Source organism: Spodoptera frugiperda, chromosome 10, assembly GCF_023101765.2.
Source record: "Spodoptera frugiperda isolate SF20-4 chromosome 10, AGI-APGP_CSIRO_Sfru_2.0, whole genome shotgun sequence".
NCBI lineage: Eukaryota > Metazoa > Arthropoda > Insecta > Lepidoptera > Noctuidae > Spodoptera > Spodoptera frugiperda.
In genome coordinates, this window is record NC_064221.1 from 1,228,157 (window position 1) to 1,244,063 (window position 15,907).

Here is a 15,907-nt window from a genome sequence, read left to right on the forward strand (position 1 = left end):
AAATACAGATGGGGCTCTGTGGTGGTCTGATGGCTCTTGAGGCGCGTGCGTGCGGAACGCGACGCACCGGACGAGTTTGGTTCTTCGGACGGCGAGCTACCTTTGCTCGTTGTCCTCGCAATATTATGCTGTTTACCTATATAGGGCAGGTAGTGTTACTAAGCCAGGGAAATACTTAATTAGTGGCGAATAACGACTTGGATATATATAAGACACAATAGAAAATACATTGTGTCTCGCATAGAAATGTTACGATACGTTCCAGCTAATCATGTTAATAAATTAATTAATATAGGTAATACTATTCCATAAGCATCGACTGCCTCATTGGTTGATTGCTGAGCAAGGGTCTAAAGTTGAGACGACGATGAAGTATCTAGGACTCGTCCTCGACAGTCGATGGAACTTCGTGGAGCACTTCCGACGTTTGACTCCTAGGTTGGAACAGACAAGGGCTGCGCTTATGCGGCTCGTGATGAATTTCACCCCTTGAAAAAGGGGTCTTAGGTTCAATTCCCGGGTGAGGTAAAGTGTAATTTTCCAATGTTCCAAAAGTAGTATTTTAACAGAATCGGGAGTTACGGGCGTTCGTGGGCTTGATATCATGATTCACTTTCATAGAAAACTCTAGACTAACCAAGTTAACCTAATCACACTACAGTCTAACAATCTAACCTTGGCTACATAATAGCTGCTTACGATATGAAAATAAGTAGCGTGATGATATCGCAATGTAAGTTGTTACAATATGTCGCAAGATGTCGGCTGTGTTGATCGTTATAATTCACTATGACATGATACTCAGTTTGGTGTAGTATTGTAGATAAAACGCCTTGTTAGGTTTGTGGTTGTTAGTAAGACTGATGTTTGTGAAGTACAGTACTCTATTGGTTGGTTTATTCGTGCCGACTAATCAGAGCGCCAAACGCGCTGTCGTTTCGATTACTTTAAACGTAAAGCAAATTGATACTATTTTGTTGTTGTATCGTCATGCCTTTTATACCCGAAGGGGTAGACAGAGGTGCACATTATGACACGTAAAGCCACTGTACAAAGTACTTACACCCACTTTTCACAATTTGTGTTATAAGTCCCATGTAATAGTGGGTGAGCCTATTGCCATATACCGGACAAAATTCCAGACTCCGTGCTACAACTGAGAAACTTGCGAAAACCGAAAATAGCCCAGGAATACTTGGTCCGACTCGGGAATCGAACCCGAGACCCCTTACCCGTCAGTCGCACTTGCAACCACTCGACCAACGAGGCAGTCATATTTTTTAACGGTAAACGAGAAGATCACCAAATCATGCAATCGGCTCTGCCTATAGACAGTTGCGTGTGTATACGTTACTGACCTTTCAGAGTTTCACATAACATCACATCAACAGTCTATTTAATGGCCACTGCTAACCAAAGGCGTCTTCTCGCACGAAAGTTTGTGCGTTAATCACTACGCTTGCTCAATACTAATTCTCACATCGTTGAAGCAATCGGAACAATGTAACCAAGTATTGTATTGTGAATCTGATTGAAAAAGAGTAACATATGGAGTTTCTTGCTCGTTCTTCTCCATAGGAATCTACACTGCAACAAGTTACAACTATTTTGGAACCGCGACGTTCAAAAGTGCCTTCCTGGTCTATTTGAAATAAATAATTTTTGACTTTGACTTCAGACTTTTACGACTTGACGATTTAAAACTTAAATTAGAAATTTTAACACCAGGTTTCATCACGATGTTTTCCTTCACCATTTGTCAGTGGTGTCTAAATAATCTTAGAAAGTACATATAACTCTGAAAAAATCACATTGATACTTACCTTTGGTAGGTTTCGAAGCCGTGTCCTGGTATTAGAAATCAGGATGTGGGGATTTAGTAATTGGTCCATTCTTATACAAGTTCATAAACTGGTGGTATGGTGGTCACTAACACTAACATTAGAACTTAAGACGGGATATTTTCCCAGTTCATACACCAGTTCATCCGTGACCATGGCGTTTGCAACAGTGCCGAAATATCGGAAACTCATCGACATAAATAAACATGGTAAATATCCCATCTTGAGTTTTAATTTAAGTGATCCATCCTTCCCTGGTGAGCCTCCGATGATTTACAAAACTGACCAAAACTATTCAAATACACCTCCTACACTTATTGAGGCATCTTATGACATTGTAATCACCTGTAGCTGCAATCTATAATCCAAAGGTTTCAACAACGTCCCCTGGTAAACCCACAATGTCTGTGGTAACCATATAGAAAGACTATCATCACTGGACGGTAATGAAATGGCCAACGACACTAGGGTATCATGACACGCAGTCAAGTGTGTCTATAAGTGGTGGGTAAGAATTAGGTAACATGATTGGTAGCCTATTCGATTCCCTCGAAAATGTAATGAAAATGAAGAATTGATTTATCTATGTTACACTGCTAACTCTTTTAAACCAAATCGTGTTATTTTTTATGGTATAAGGTGGTAAACGTGCAGACGGATCACCTGATGGTAAGCAATCGCCACCGCCCTTGTGTCCATACCAGTAATACCAGATGTGTTGCAAGAGCGTTGTCGGCGTGTTTGGGGTTAGGAATTTAAGGGTTGTTGGGGAATCGGGTATTGGGGAGATTGGGGAGGAGAGTAATTGAGACTCCGGTAACCTCACTCAAACAACGTATCTTTGATAAACTTACTGAAAACACGAAATCAATAAATTCATATGTATTAACTCAAAATGCAAACAAAAAAACGCAATTTTAATGTAACCATTTAATGAACGAAGACACAAAATATACAAACATTATGACTAATCATCATCTTCAAATTGGCCAGAAAGTCATTCACCTCTATCAAAATAAGTAAAGATTGGACAAAACGAGTCAACAAACTCCCACCTTAGATCATTACACATGAATCATTTGACAATGACACACATTTGCAGAACAGTTACCTTAGTACGAGTTTTCTTTACGTTTAAAGTAACTAACCGAAACGAGAGCGCGTTCGGCGTTTTGATTGGTTGGTTTACTTGTCCCGGCCAATCAGACTGCCGAGCGCGCTCTCGTTTCGATTACGTTAACCGTAAAACAAACTCATACTAAGGGTACAAGCAACATTGTTTTGGAGAGTAAGATAGCGTTATATTCGTCGAAGGAGTGGGCGCTATGTGACAATAGGCTAGTTTCCTACTAGTCAAATTCAAAACTTTTTTCGAAACGTCAAAAACGATATTTTCTATTAACTTTGTATGAAATACTCTATTATGACGTCATCAGATTTTTACGTCAAATAGCAGACTTATTTCTAGAAATTTAGCTAGAAAAAATCGAAAATTAAATAGTTCATCAAATTTATGAATGAGAGTGTGATTATTTTTGAATATTTTATTGTATTGAAAAGTCGTAATTATTTATTTTTGACCCAGTCATCATCCCTATTTTGCCAGTTATGTTATTGTGCTTATTCACATTACATTAGAGCCGTGATGATACAGTAGAGTATAGTTTTACCAACTCTACTCAACCTGTAGGTCTGTATCGTGAGAGACGACCAAGGGACTACACATATTTATTCATACACGGTGTAACAAAAAGGGGGTATACATATCAAGTGCACGGTTTCTAGATAACATTACAAACGATACGGGAAGGGATTTTTTAAACTCATGTTTTCATTGAACATTAAGGTAATGAATTTTTCAATTACATAAAATTCCAGAAAACGAACATCAAAATTAGGTAGATACTGGTACTAGGCGATCAGATTTACAGAAGAAATGTTTCGTAATTAGCGAGTGACCCCTGTAGTGTTGTGATACATTTGTATGATGATTTAAAATCAAGAACCATGCGACACCAAGTATTTGGTACCATTTTTTTTAAACGTATTTTGAGCTGAAACTTTGTGTAGAGATTCTATTCAACCTGTATTCTTCAGTGCTTCTTGATGTATATGGGTATTTTGTTACACGCTGTATAGGTTTTATTGTACACATTTGAGTAGCCTAGATAACATACATACATTTTAAGTAATTTGCGTTCAATGGACGGTCTTATCACACAATGGTGATTTCTTCCAGAATTGGATGGAATATTTTTATTAAAGAAATACAGATAAGTGATAGATATATTATGCAGAAAAATAAAAAGAAAGATTATAAATATGACAGAGACTAAGAAGCAGCGCCCTCTGATATAACCTGTAGGGCTACTCCGGTTCTCGAATCCGAAGTTTCGTTTAATCTTCGGCCGTAGGTTTTATTGATTTATTTATGAAATTACTTAAAATAACGTTTTATTTTTAATTTCATATCAAAACCTATTTATTTATCTTCATTTCATTCGTTCATTTTTGTTCACAAAGGTTCGCAATAAATAAAATTGTAGTATGCAATCTGCGAAATTTCGAACGAAACTTCATTTTTCATTGAATTAGAGTAGGCCCCCTGAACCTTTTAAACTGCGTGCCACTCTTGAAGATAATGGCAAATATTTTACGTAGAAGAGAGCCTAGTAGTTCAGCAGTAGACTGTCAAGGGCTCCTGCTGATGATGAAGTTTCAAAGATGCTGCGTAACGAAGTCGATAAACTCATCCATCTAAGATTTACTTTATGAATAGTACCTGAAGTTTGTTTGACATACATTTTGCAACAAGAAGCGTTGTTTTGTACACCAAAATTAATGAACTAGAGAGCAGACGCTAATTGACGCACTAATCAAATGTTTTGTTTGGATAATCCTGACTCACCCACTCATTCATGTCTCTTCGTACTTTGTTAAGGTGTGTCCACACTATCGTATAGCGTTAGTTAGTTTGACTTATATGTAAGTATGTTTATGTGCGGTTATCTCACGTATGACTGAACTGATTTTGATTCGGTTTTCAGCATTGTATTTTTTAGGCTAATGGATATTACGTGACTTAAAAAATAAAGGCGGTTCCCCTTTTTACCGACTAAAAAAAGGATTTTAAGTCATAAAGGCCAACAAAGAGACTACACATTAGACAGGGACGCCATCGGCTAAATCTATACATTTTAAATTGCGATTTTTCTAGCCCAATCTTGGCTACTTAATATGTTAAGATAGCACATATATATAAATACATCAGTGGACTCTTTAGGACTATTGGTGTTAATTTTGATAGATATTAGTGATACCAATGTGTTCGTACGTTCGTTACGTCGGTATCTAAGATTAATTACAAAACCTTTCAAGCGTTGAAAGTAATATTCAGTGTTGTAATAGATAACTTGTTGAACGTTCAACCCTGATCTCTGTATTACTTGAACTCTTTAGTAATAACGTAATTACTTAACTTTAAAATAAGTAGACGAAGTTGTGGTGGCCAGGAGGTTTAAGACGCCCGCTTCTCATGTATGAGAGTGCCGGTCCGAAACTTACCAAGGACAAATACCAACGTGACTTTTTCCAAGTTATATGTACTTTTTAAGATTATTTATTATTTAAGTCTTTGACTGCCAATAGAAAACTGTTGAAGGAAAATCCTCCGCTAACGTCGGTCACCGGTGACTACCACGGCGTTCAATGTGTTAAGAGTGATACAACGGCCTCACAGAAAACCGACGTGAAACAACGCTTATTTCGTTATGTGAGCGAGGTTACCGGAGCCCCAATTAGCCCCCTTCCCAAACCCCAATTCCCTTTGACCCCAAAAGGTCGGCAACGCACTTGTAACGCTTCTGGTGTTTCAAGTGTCCATGGGCCGCAGCGATTGCGTACCATCAGGTGATCCGACAGCTCGTTTACTGGCTTATTCCATAAAAAATTACGTCTCTAATGTGTCGTTGATCGCTTACCATCATTTGATCCATAACTCATAAAAATCCGAACTTTTCCGAATAACCGGACAATTATTATATATTCAAGCTTCCTTGTGCGAACTGCTAGGGAGTGGAACTCCTTATTGGAGTCTGTGTTTTCTGATGGTTGTAACTTGGGTGTCTTCAAAGCCCGAGTGAATAGGTTGCTTATGGACAGACGTGCTCCAACGGAGACCGCATCATCACTTACCATCAGGCGAGATAGCGGCCAAACGTCGGCCCATTAAACAAAAAAAAATATTGTGGCCATACCTTTACCTCGTATTTTAATATCTGTCAGATAACGGGGCTGGCACACAAACATCCGATCTGGGCCGCTGTGCCGTGCGTCGCGTATTTAAAGCGAAATTATATGAACATAGTGTTATACTGAGCATCGAAGCAGCCATGAATATTCTGGTAAGTTCAATTTTAGTTCTTTTGAGTAGAAACTTAAGACATATAATCTATTCTAGTATCTCCCGTTCTTTCTTAAAATCTATGTCTGATCTGTGTTTGCACCGAAGTATATCAAAATAGGTTCAGTAGTTTCGCATGAGTGCAATAGTGATATATTATGTATGTATTGTATAAACCTTCCTCTTGAATCACTTTATCTACTATAAAACGCATCAAAATCGGTTGCGTAGTTTTAAAGATTTAAGCATACAAAGGGACATAGGGACAGAGAAAGCGACTTTGTTTTAAACTATGTAGTAATAGTTACACATTATCTTCAAAAATGTGTGACAGTGAGTTCTAGTTTCTCGGGCCTAAGGTCTATAAATTGATGAACGGCTTTTTTTTAAGCTAATGAGTACTTCTTTTGTACATTGACCATATAACTTTTTCATTAAAATTATGCGTTATTTATATTACAAAGACCTGCCCAATTTACGTGAGAATATCCTCCATCGCTAAGATTGGACATCAATCACTTCTTGATTAAGCACTTAATTAATAATCAATGAACAATACAGCTGGTTGCGTTGTAAATAAAATTAACGTGTGAACATTTGACTAGGGCTCATAATAGGTACTTAACTATTGGTAGACAGATATCTTCAATTATTAACTACGATGGAAATATGTCTTTTTTTATGGAACACGGGTAAACGAGCAGACGTATCACCTGATGGTAAGCAATTGCCGCCGCCCATGGACACTTAAAATACCAGAGGCATTACAAGTGCGTTGCCGGCATATTACAAGTGCCAGCCTTTTGGGGGTTAGGAATTTAAGGGTTGTTGGGGAATCGGGGATTGGGAAGATTGGTAAGGGGTTTGATGCATGATTCACATCTCATCATCAGCCTATAAATAGCCACTGCTGACCAAAGGCCTCTTCTCACACATAGAAGGTTTGAGCATAAAATTAATCACCACGCTTGCTCAATGTGGGTTGGCGATCTCAAACCTATAATTAGAATTTATAAGCCCAGGTTTCCTCACGATGTTTTCCTTCACCGTTTGTCAGTGGTGTATAAAAAATGATCTTAGAAAGTACATATAACTCGGTAAAAGTCCCATTGAATCGAATCGAACATATATTCGGGAAATAACATTCAATCTATACTAATATTATAAAGCTGAAGAGTTTGTTTGTTTGTTTGTTTGAACGCGCTAATCTCCGGAACTACTGGTCCAATTTGAATAATTCTTTTTGTGTTGGATAGTTCATTTATCGAGGAAGGCTATAGGCTATAAAACATCGCACTGTGACCAATATGAGCCGAGCAGCGGGTGAAATCACGCAGAAGTAGCTAGTATTTTTATATGCGTCAATGTGATATGAGGAAAATCGCTAATTTTTAGCTTATCAATAAAATATTGATTTAGGTTAAACCCATATACATATTATATGCATACGTTCTCTCAACATAGTATGTTGTATCAAATTTCGGACATGCACCTTTACTAATCAGTATGACATATTGTATCATGCCTATATGGCATTTTTTATGATATAGTAAGTTACAGAATTAGAGACAACATTCATCATCATACATCAACAGTCCTTTAGACTCCTCTGCTGGACTATTTGCATCCTCTTTTTATAATATAATATCACCTGATGGTAAGCAATCGCCGCTGCACATGGACACCCAAAACACCAGAGGCGTTACAAGTGCGTTGCCGACCTTTTGGGGGTTAGGAATTTAAGCGTTGTTTGGGAATCGGGGATTAGGAAGATTGGGAAGAGGGGCAAGTAATTGGGCCTCCGGTAACCTCACTTACACAACGCAAGCGTTGTTTCATGTCATTTTCCTATGAGACCGTGGTATCACTCCGGTCGAGCCGCCTCATTCGTACCGAAGCATGGCTCTCTCACACTTAAATTTTGCTTAATTTTTTTTATTTTGCGTTACTTCCAGCTCCCAATCCTCATCATCACAGTGGCCTTCCACGTCGTATCGCCAGCTCCAATGGACCATCTTCACCAGTTCGAGCTGACGATGTTGAACAAACTCCATAAACCTTGGTTCTCTAAGCCTCAGGAGTATCCCAGAAAGGGAGAGCACCCCAGGAAAGGAGAGTACCCTTGCAAGGGTGGAATCTGCAAGTCTAAAGGTGTTCCTGACTGTGAAGAGTGCCAATATCAGTTGCCTTTGAGATTTTAGGATGGAGAAAGAAGTCCATGGGGTTTTGGAGACCACAGAATACCATAGGCTTAAGTCAAAGACAAAGTGCAAATATCCGTTAATAACCACTTGTGAAAGTCAAGCTATCTATTTTAATTAACCGCTGCACCGCACGAGGATTTTCTCCTGTGTCGTGGATTTACAAACATACAAGTTCACATACACATGCCACCCAAACCTGAAACAACAATTTGTGGACCACACAAAGAGCTGCTCCATGCGAGAATCGCGACAGCCGATTGCCCAGCCAGCAGCGCTTTCTGATATAGACCTGAACAGCTAAATCTTTTAAACTGTTCCGTTTCAATAAGGGCTACTGTATTCTACTCACTAGATGGTGCTAGTGGGAAGCTCTCGTTCTTCGTCCAATAGGGAATTAGCTAGTGTCACACCATTGGACGTTCAATATTTGACAGCTGCAGTGATTGGACAAAAAACTTTTGCTATATTTGCACCATCTTGTGAATGGGGGCCCATTTATTATTTACTTGTCTTACTTAAAGACTGATTATGAAATTATTAAGTATGTAACCTAATCTTTATTATGAAAATTGTACCAATATAGTTATGTATATAAATGTATTTAACTTAAGAAAATAAAGGAATATTAATTATTTTTGTATATTGACGCTTTTATTTTAATCTCTTCATTAATTAGTATTAACCCACCAAGAACAATTTCATATAAAATGGTGCTAAGCCAAAATCAAAAGGAAGTGGAAGTAAAAGGTAGTATTTCTGCACTGCCCTATATTAAAGATCAGATTATAAGAATACTAAGTAAACAGGAACAAAATCGTGCACAACCATTGGTTCACTCGGTGTTGGTAAAAGCGGTGCACCTACCATTTGACCGTAGTAACCTTTTACGAAACCTGACTCACAGTCACATCTTGAGCAACTGATAAAACTATGCATCTCTCTACAGTTACTGAAATCATTTGACACTCAATTATTATTATACGTAATTGTTTTTCATTTATAACATACTTTCTAATATGTATTTGTTCATGGTAGATACTTAAAGTTATGCGCAAAAAGCACGATTCCCGAATTAAGCAAAATATTAAGTTTAATGAATCCATAATTCATATTAATTATGTTGTAGCATAGTAGGTAAACGCTGCGTGATGATATAAAGGTAGTATAATTCTAAATGTTGTTTATTTCAAAGTATCATATTTTTTCTTATCCACCATGTTAGGTACATTGTTTAAGTGCGTGAAACTCGTGAAGGACAACTAACTATCTCTAAGATAATCGCAAAAATTCCACAGTTTTTCACAACAACACACTTCTTAGTGCCCTCTCATAAAAGTAAAACCTCCTTGGTAATCCAACCGGCCAGTAGTAAAGAGGCTGTACACGAGCGTGGCTGTTGCCCGCCGCCATCACAAAATTTTACGCGCGAAAACTAATGTCAAATGAAAAAGTTTTAATAATTTATTTTTGTAAAAGTTAACAGAAAAGTATTATTTAAAGTATTTAAACAAAGTTTAGTTCAATTTTACTGTTTTTATTTGTTTATTTAACGTATGTTGTAATTATTTAGTGAAAATGTTAAAGTTTGTGTTGTGTGCCAATGTGTTCCTATTTTTAGCGCCGTATACCAGTGTGGCTGAAGACAATAGGACCACTTTAGGATATCCAGCGGGATTAATGTCTATTTGTAAGTATTTTTAAGTTAAAAAAAAATGACAACAATTTATTTCGACATTTATGTACAATGACAATGACAATGTCTTTTAATCCCAAATGATTAACATCCACTATTCGTATTTCATGAGTCCTATGTATTAGAAAGTGAGCCTATTTACCATACACTCACACAACAATAATTCCTAACTCCTTGCTGACTTTCCGAAATCCAAAAAACATCAATCACATTTCGCCCCGACCCGAAATCTGCAGTTGCCTCAACTCAATTCACTGCACGGTTGACCGGCTGCCGCACAACGCGTAGCGGGTTCGATTCCCGCACGTAGCAATTCTTTGTGTGCTCCACAAATTATTGTTTCAGGTCTGAGTATCATTTGTATGTGAACTTGTATGTTTGTAAGTAAACGCACCCACAATACAATCGAGAAAATCATAGTGTAAAAAATTTTCTTATCCGGATAAATGTATCTAAAAAACTCACACTATTCAACACTAAATTGACTCAAAAACCTAGCTTTTAGTCTCTAGCCATTATTAATATGTCCATGAAATACATTCACTTAGATACTACACGTAATTAAGTTTATAATACAAATCAATAAACAGTGATTGGCTCACCGCCAGTATAGGCAACTAAGCGTTTATATACAATCAATCTACCTCGGTTGTCCTGTTTATTATAGGCTGTACAATATCTCCTACATATATCCTGAACTAATCTTGTTTTCAATATTAAATTAATTGTCTTGTCTTCAATATTATTAACTGGCGATATAATTATGTCGGAACATCGTATGTTAGTGCGCATACTCATTGAAGTAATTAAATCAGTATTTTATATCGTCACGCCTTTTATCCCCGATGGGGTAGGCAGAGGTGCACATTTATGGCACGTAATGCCATTGTACAATGTACACCCACTTTTCACAATTCATGTTGTAAGTCCCATGTAATAGGTGGTGAGCCTATTGCCATATACCGGGCACATTTCTGAACTACGTGTTATTTCTGAGAAAGTTTTGGAAAACCGAAAAAAGCCCGGCAGTACTTCGCTCCACCCGGGAATCGAACCCGAGACTCTCGACAGTAAATAAGTTAGTAGAGTAAACTTTGAAGGTAATATAAACATACTCATTTTAAGAACTATAAGGGTTTGACGAAATGTTTTGAACGATAAATCCAATCATACTCAGCCCAACTGCATAAAACCAAGTGACTAACTTCAAAGGCCACACATCCTTAATGAAAATCAAAACACTCTAAATTAAGTTTAACAATAAACAATTGAAGGATTCGTGACATTGTATTCTGCACCGCATACCTATTGGCAATGACCTCAAATTACTTTGACAACAGGAAAACAATAGCTCATGTTGTGTTTACGTCAAGAATTTTGGGAGGATCCTCCATTTTGTTTCCACTGTCACTTTGACAGCGGCAATCAAAAAAACAATTTAGAGGTCGCTGAGGTTAACTTTTAACATCGTAATACTCTTATGAATTCAATAGAATCTGTTTTTGCATAAAAATATTGATAAAAACTACTTACTTACTTACTTACTTGAATATTTAATATCTATGGGAATAATTTGCACATAATAAAAATACTTAGAGGGTTCTAAGTCTATATTTTTTGGTGAAATTGACGTCTCAACTCTAATAATTGTTTGATTGATGGTTTGACATCTCGAAGGTTCTTGTATTTAACAGTGGTTGGAATTTACCTCATGCTATCATATTGTCACGTCTTGCAACATCCACTTCATTCCTTGAAGCTGGTAGAACTTTTTAATTTACGCAAAAGGGTCAAAATAAAATATCGTCTAATGTATATATGTGTTGTCTTTTATGTTGTAGGTGTGTACATATAATTATAGTTAATTAATAAATAAAAACATCACACATCAACAGCTTACTGTCACTGCTGTCTAAAGGCCTCTTCTCACATCAAGTCCGTCTAAATAAATAAATAAAAATCTAGACTGCAAATAGGTAAATTGAAATAAACCTAGAAATGCCTCACTTTTCCTACAAATCACAAGATACTCAGTGTATTTCCTTCAAATTCTAATTTAAATCACGCAATTTCCAAGTGACTTATTTGTTTACTCTGACATTATCCTGTATTTTAAATCAGTTTCCGTATCACTTAGAAATATTCATGTTTATAGATCGATCTCTTACAGCAGCTGAGTGGTTGTGAATACTAATCAATAGAGGCGTAACTCTTACTTTTCTCCATTGAGTTTTATATTAAGGTTTCGTTCATATTTTGTTTAGAAGACTCTAAACATTTAAACAGTTTGGGCACTTTGTCCTATTATAAAGATTTTGAAACTGGAGAATCTGTATCACTATTAATAATACTTTGCTCAACACACGAAACATCGGTATTATACGTCTCGGGCCAACGAATTCTCACAGATGGAGCCCAGTAAGGCTGATACTTGATTCGGCGCTGCGGACTATCTAGCGGCTTTACCAGAGCTCCAGCTCGGAAAACAGGAGTAGGAACGTGGTAGTTTTTAATTAGTAAAAATCTAACATTCCGTCACCACTTGCCCACAGGCGGGAGAAGTCATTGCACGATTTTCCCCCCTTCAAAAAAAAGACCTCAGAATTCGCAACCAATCTTGTTAAAATATATAAAATAAATAAATCATAACTATATGTAAATGTACAAACACACTCTTACAAGGTAAAAGACACAAAAACTGTCGCCACAAAATTAATAGAGCATAATCTTGTGATGCAAGCACTTACACACACAAACACTCACACTACTCTCATAGTAACATACAACAGAGACGAGGTAGACGCATAACTCTTCCGCTATCATTACACTACATCGCTTTTTATTATAACTAGGAACATACCTACATAAGAATATTAGAACAAAAAAGGTAATGATATCGAATGGGGATGTTCCCATAATCACAATACGTCGTTTGGTATTTTATTGGCAGAGTTTTAAGTAGTAGAAGAATAAGGGTGCTTTTCCACCAGAGATATGCTACGAAGATGTAATAGCTAAGCTGTGAAACTATGTGACCGTTTCCACTGATACTAAGCTATGTAGCTGTGCGAGGAAGATGCGCAGCTCGAGTATGCGATATATCGATTGTCATTCATGGCACGCATCTTTCCGTAAAACAAACATAGCATAGCTGAGTTCGTTTCCACCTATGTGTATTAGTGATTATGATTGGTGGAAGCCACGTGGAAGCCAAACGCATCCACAGTATACGTTGCTGTGCAAACGAAACTAAGTGCTAAGACACGAAATGTCACTTTTTCCAGGTCCCGGTTCCACAAAACCAGCTACAATCCCGAAGAGCCAGCTGAAGTACTTGTCCTTCGTGGTACAGGGCAACGGTCGGAGTAGATACAAATACTCATATTGGAACGCTAAGAATATCGCCCATGATCCGAGGATTAATTTTAAAAGGTAAATATTTTGGTCCTGGATATCTATAATAAATATAATTGGCTAACGTATAATAAATAAACGAGTGGTTGCAAACAGAGTAGAACACGTTTGTTTTATTAACTCCCCCAATCTTCCGGCGGGTGTCGTAAGTCCCGACCAAGAAACTGAACATTTATTGGAGACCAGACCAAACCTTTTTTTAGTGCGGCAAATCATCCAATGACCTTTTTCGCCGTGAGGCGAAAGAGTGTCAGACTCTTACTGCCTACTCCTGCTTTTCGAGCTGGAGCCCCGGTAACCCGCTAAGTAGTCCGCAACTCCGAGTCGGCATCAGCCCTACTGGGCCCCATCTGAGGTGATCTGATGGCTCATCGATGGCGATAAGCCTGAACTTTTTATACTAGGTACATTCTTTAAACCTCTTATTAAGAGGGTAGATAATATCAAACCTCTTATGTTCATTGGGGGTCGCATTCCCAGTTTGAAGCCTTGACTTACAAGAATGACAATTCCTTTGCCTATCCACCTCAAAGAATAAACCTACTTATTATCTTCTTCCAGAAAGACATTACTAGTGGCTATCGGCTACCTGGACAGCCCCAACCTGCCGATATCTGCGATGTTTGCCAACGAGTACGAGGACCGAGGGTACAACGTCATCCTGGTGGACAACCAGAGATTTGCCACTGTGCATTATCATTTGTAAGTATGGAGTCATCAAGTATTAAATAATTTAAACGTTTGATATAAACATATGCTTGGATTTTTTTCAGTAAAATATTTAGTGACAGTCTTATTAAGTATCCAAGGGTAACTGTGTCTTTACACTTTCAGCATATATTCTCCTTCATCTCTTAACAAGAATATATCGATTTCAAGAACCAATCTCAATCCATTTTTTTAGATCAAGGTAGACTTTTGACAAAAATTCTGTAGTTTCTGTCAAAAATGAAGACCGATCGAAAAATTTTGGATAAAGATCGATTACCTAAATTGGCAGTAAAAGATACAGAAACTATCTCTTAATTCATCCATTCATATTTTTTGCTTTCAGAGCAACCCGCCTCATGCGTCCAGTAGGCAAGCACGTCGCAGAAGTACTAGCCCAACTAACACAGTACGGTCTAGATCCATCCACACTAGAAATCCTAGGCTTCAGTCTAGGCTGCCACACTGCAGGCTTCATAGCCAAACATTTTCAAACCTTTACAGGACGAAATATATCTTCTATCACCGCTTTAGAACCTTCAGGACCGTGTTTTAGGTACCTAGGACCAAAAGATCGCCTAGATGCTTCTGACGCAGATTTTGTCCAGGTCATCCATACAAATATTGATGGTTACGGCATGGCCACTCCCATGGGTCATGTGGATTTCTACGTAAACGGGGGAGAATACCAACCATCAGACATTAGCATTTACCCTTGTACGACCACTTGTAGTCACTTCAGGATCCTCCCAATTTGGATTTCTGCTCTCAAAAATCCTAGGAAATTTATTGGGATGAAGTGCAAAGATATTCAGCAAGCAAGGGACTCTAAATGTTATGGGAATGTCCCTCTAGAAACTATTGTTATGGGTCTTGGTATAGATAGAAGAAAAAGGGGGATATTTTACTTAGCAACTACGATGGAATACCCCTTCTATTTAGGGGCTAAAGGGTTGAAAGAAGAGTATGTCTATTGGAAAAGGATGACGAATGTTAACAGTGGGAATGAGACGGAAATATACACGTAAAGAAGATTAGAAGAGTACAAAAATAGCATTTTTATTTGGTACAATTTGTAGAAGAGGATAGTTGGGAATATTTTTGCAAATTGGTTGATTTGGTGTCATGGGAGACGAAATAAAGTTGTAGTGTCAAGAGTAGGAAGCTTGATAGCTTAGGGAGTTTGATAATAAGTTAAGATTGTGGATTTTTTGTGAATTTATGAAACAATAATTCAATGAAAGACTGTTCAAAACAATCAAAAATTGTATGGTTGGGAAAACCCCAAGTGATGTTACTATGAGAATCATTTTTATTGTAAAACAACACGAAAATTTTACAAATAAAACATATGAAAGTACAAAGTAAAATCTGTTTAATTTCTATATAGTTTAAGGTGTATTTTACTATGCAATTCTGTCTGATACTTATCGTTTAAATCGTGAGAGATGTCAACATGCTGATGTCGATATGAAATGGTACCAGTGGGTACAATATGTATGACAAGCTTATGAAACGATGCACATACTTTACAAGTACACCATAATTCTTCTACCCATAGGGTGTCCCTATCTCCCACCATCCTATGGGTGTTTGGTTGATTGGCAGGCCACAACTATGCACTTCTCACGAAACCTGCCTCGCA

The 15,907-nt window shown here is 37.6% G+C and overlaps 2 protein-coding genes across 2 annotated transcripts; both read left to right on the forward strand.

The window, feature by feature from the left end:
• The first annotated feature begins 6,089 nt into the window (after positions 1 to 6,089).
• LOC126911088 (uncharacterized) lies at positions 6,090 to 9,087 on the forward strand. The gene is made up of 2 exons (XM_050696138.1): positions 6,090 to 6,244; positions 8,199 to 9,087. Exons 1-2 carry the CDS (start codon positions 6,233 to 6,235, stop codon positions 8,442 to 8,444), a joined length of 258 nt encoding a protein of 85 aa, XP_050552095.1. The 5' UTR covers positions 6,090 to 6,232; the 3' UTR covers positions 8,445 to 9,087.
• Positions 9,088 to 9,776: 689 nt separating this feature from the next.
• LOC118277564 (lipase member H-A-like) lies at positions 9,777 to 15,626 on the forward strand. The gene is made up of 4 exons (XM_035596428.2): positions 9,777 to 10,134; positions 13,425 to 13,572; positions 14,116 to 14,256; positions 14,609 to 15,626. The coding sequence occupies exons 1-4, from the start codon at positions 10,023 to 10,025 to the stop codon at positions 15,288 to 15,290; spliced, it is 1,083 nt and encodes a 360-aa protein (XP_035452321.2). The 5' UTR covers positions 9,777 to 10,022; the 3' UTR covers positions 15,291 to 15,626.
• Positions 15,627 to 15,907: the final 281 nt, after the last annotated feature.

Bases quoted from the DNA above. Each gene is read 5' to 3' on its own strand.
- LOC118277564 (XM_035596428.2), top strand. From the start codon at position 10,023: ATGTTAAAGTTTGTGTTGTGTGCCAATGTGTTCCTATTTTTAGCGCCG. The intron at 10,135-13,424 runs GTAAGTATTTTT...CACTTTTTCCAG, and splicing joins AGCGGGATTAATGTCTATTT to GTCCCGGTTCCACAAAACCA. The intron at 13,573-14,115 runs GTAAATATTTTG...ATCTTCTTCCAG, and splicing joins CCGAGGATTAATTTTAAAAG to AAAGACATTACTAGTGGCTA.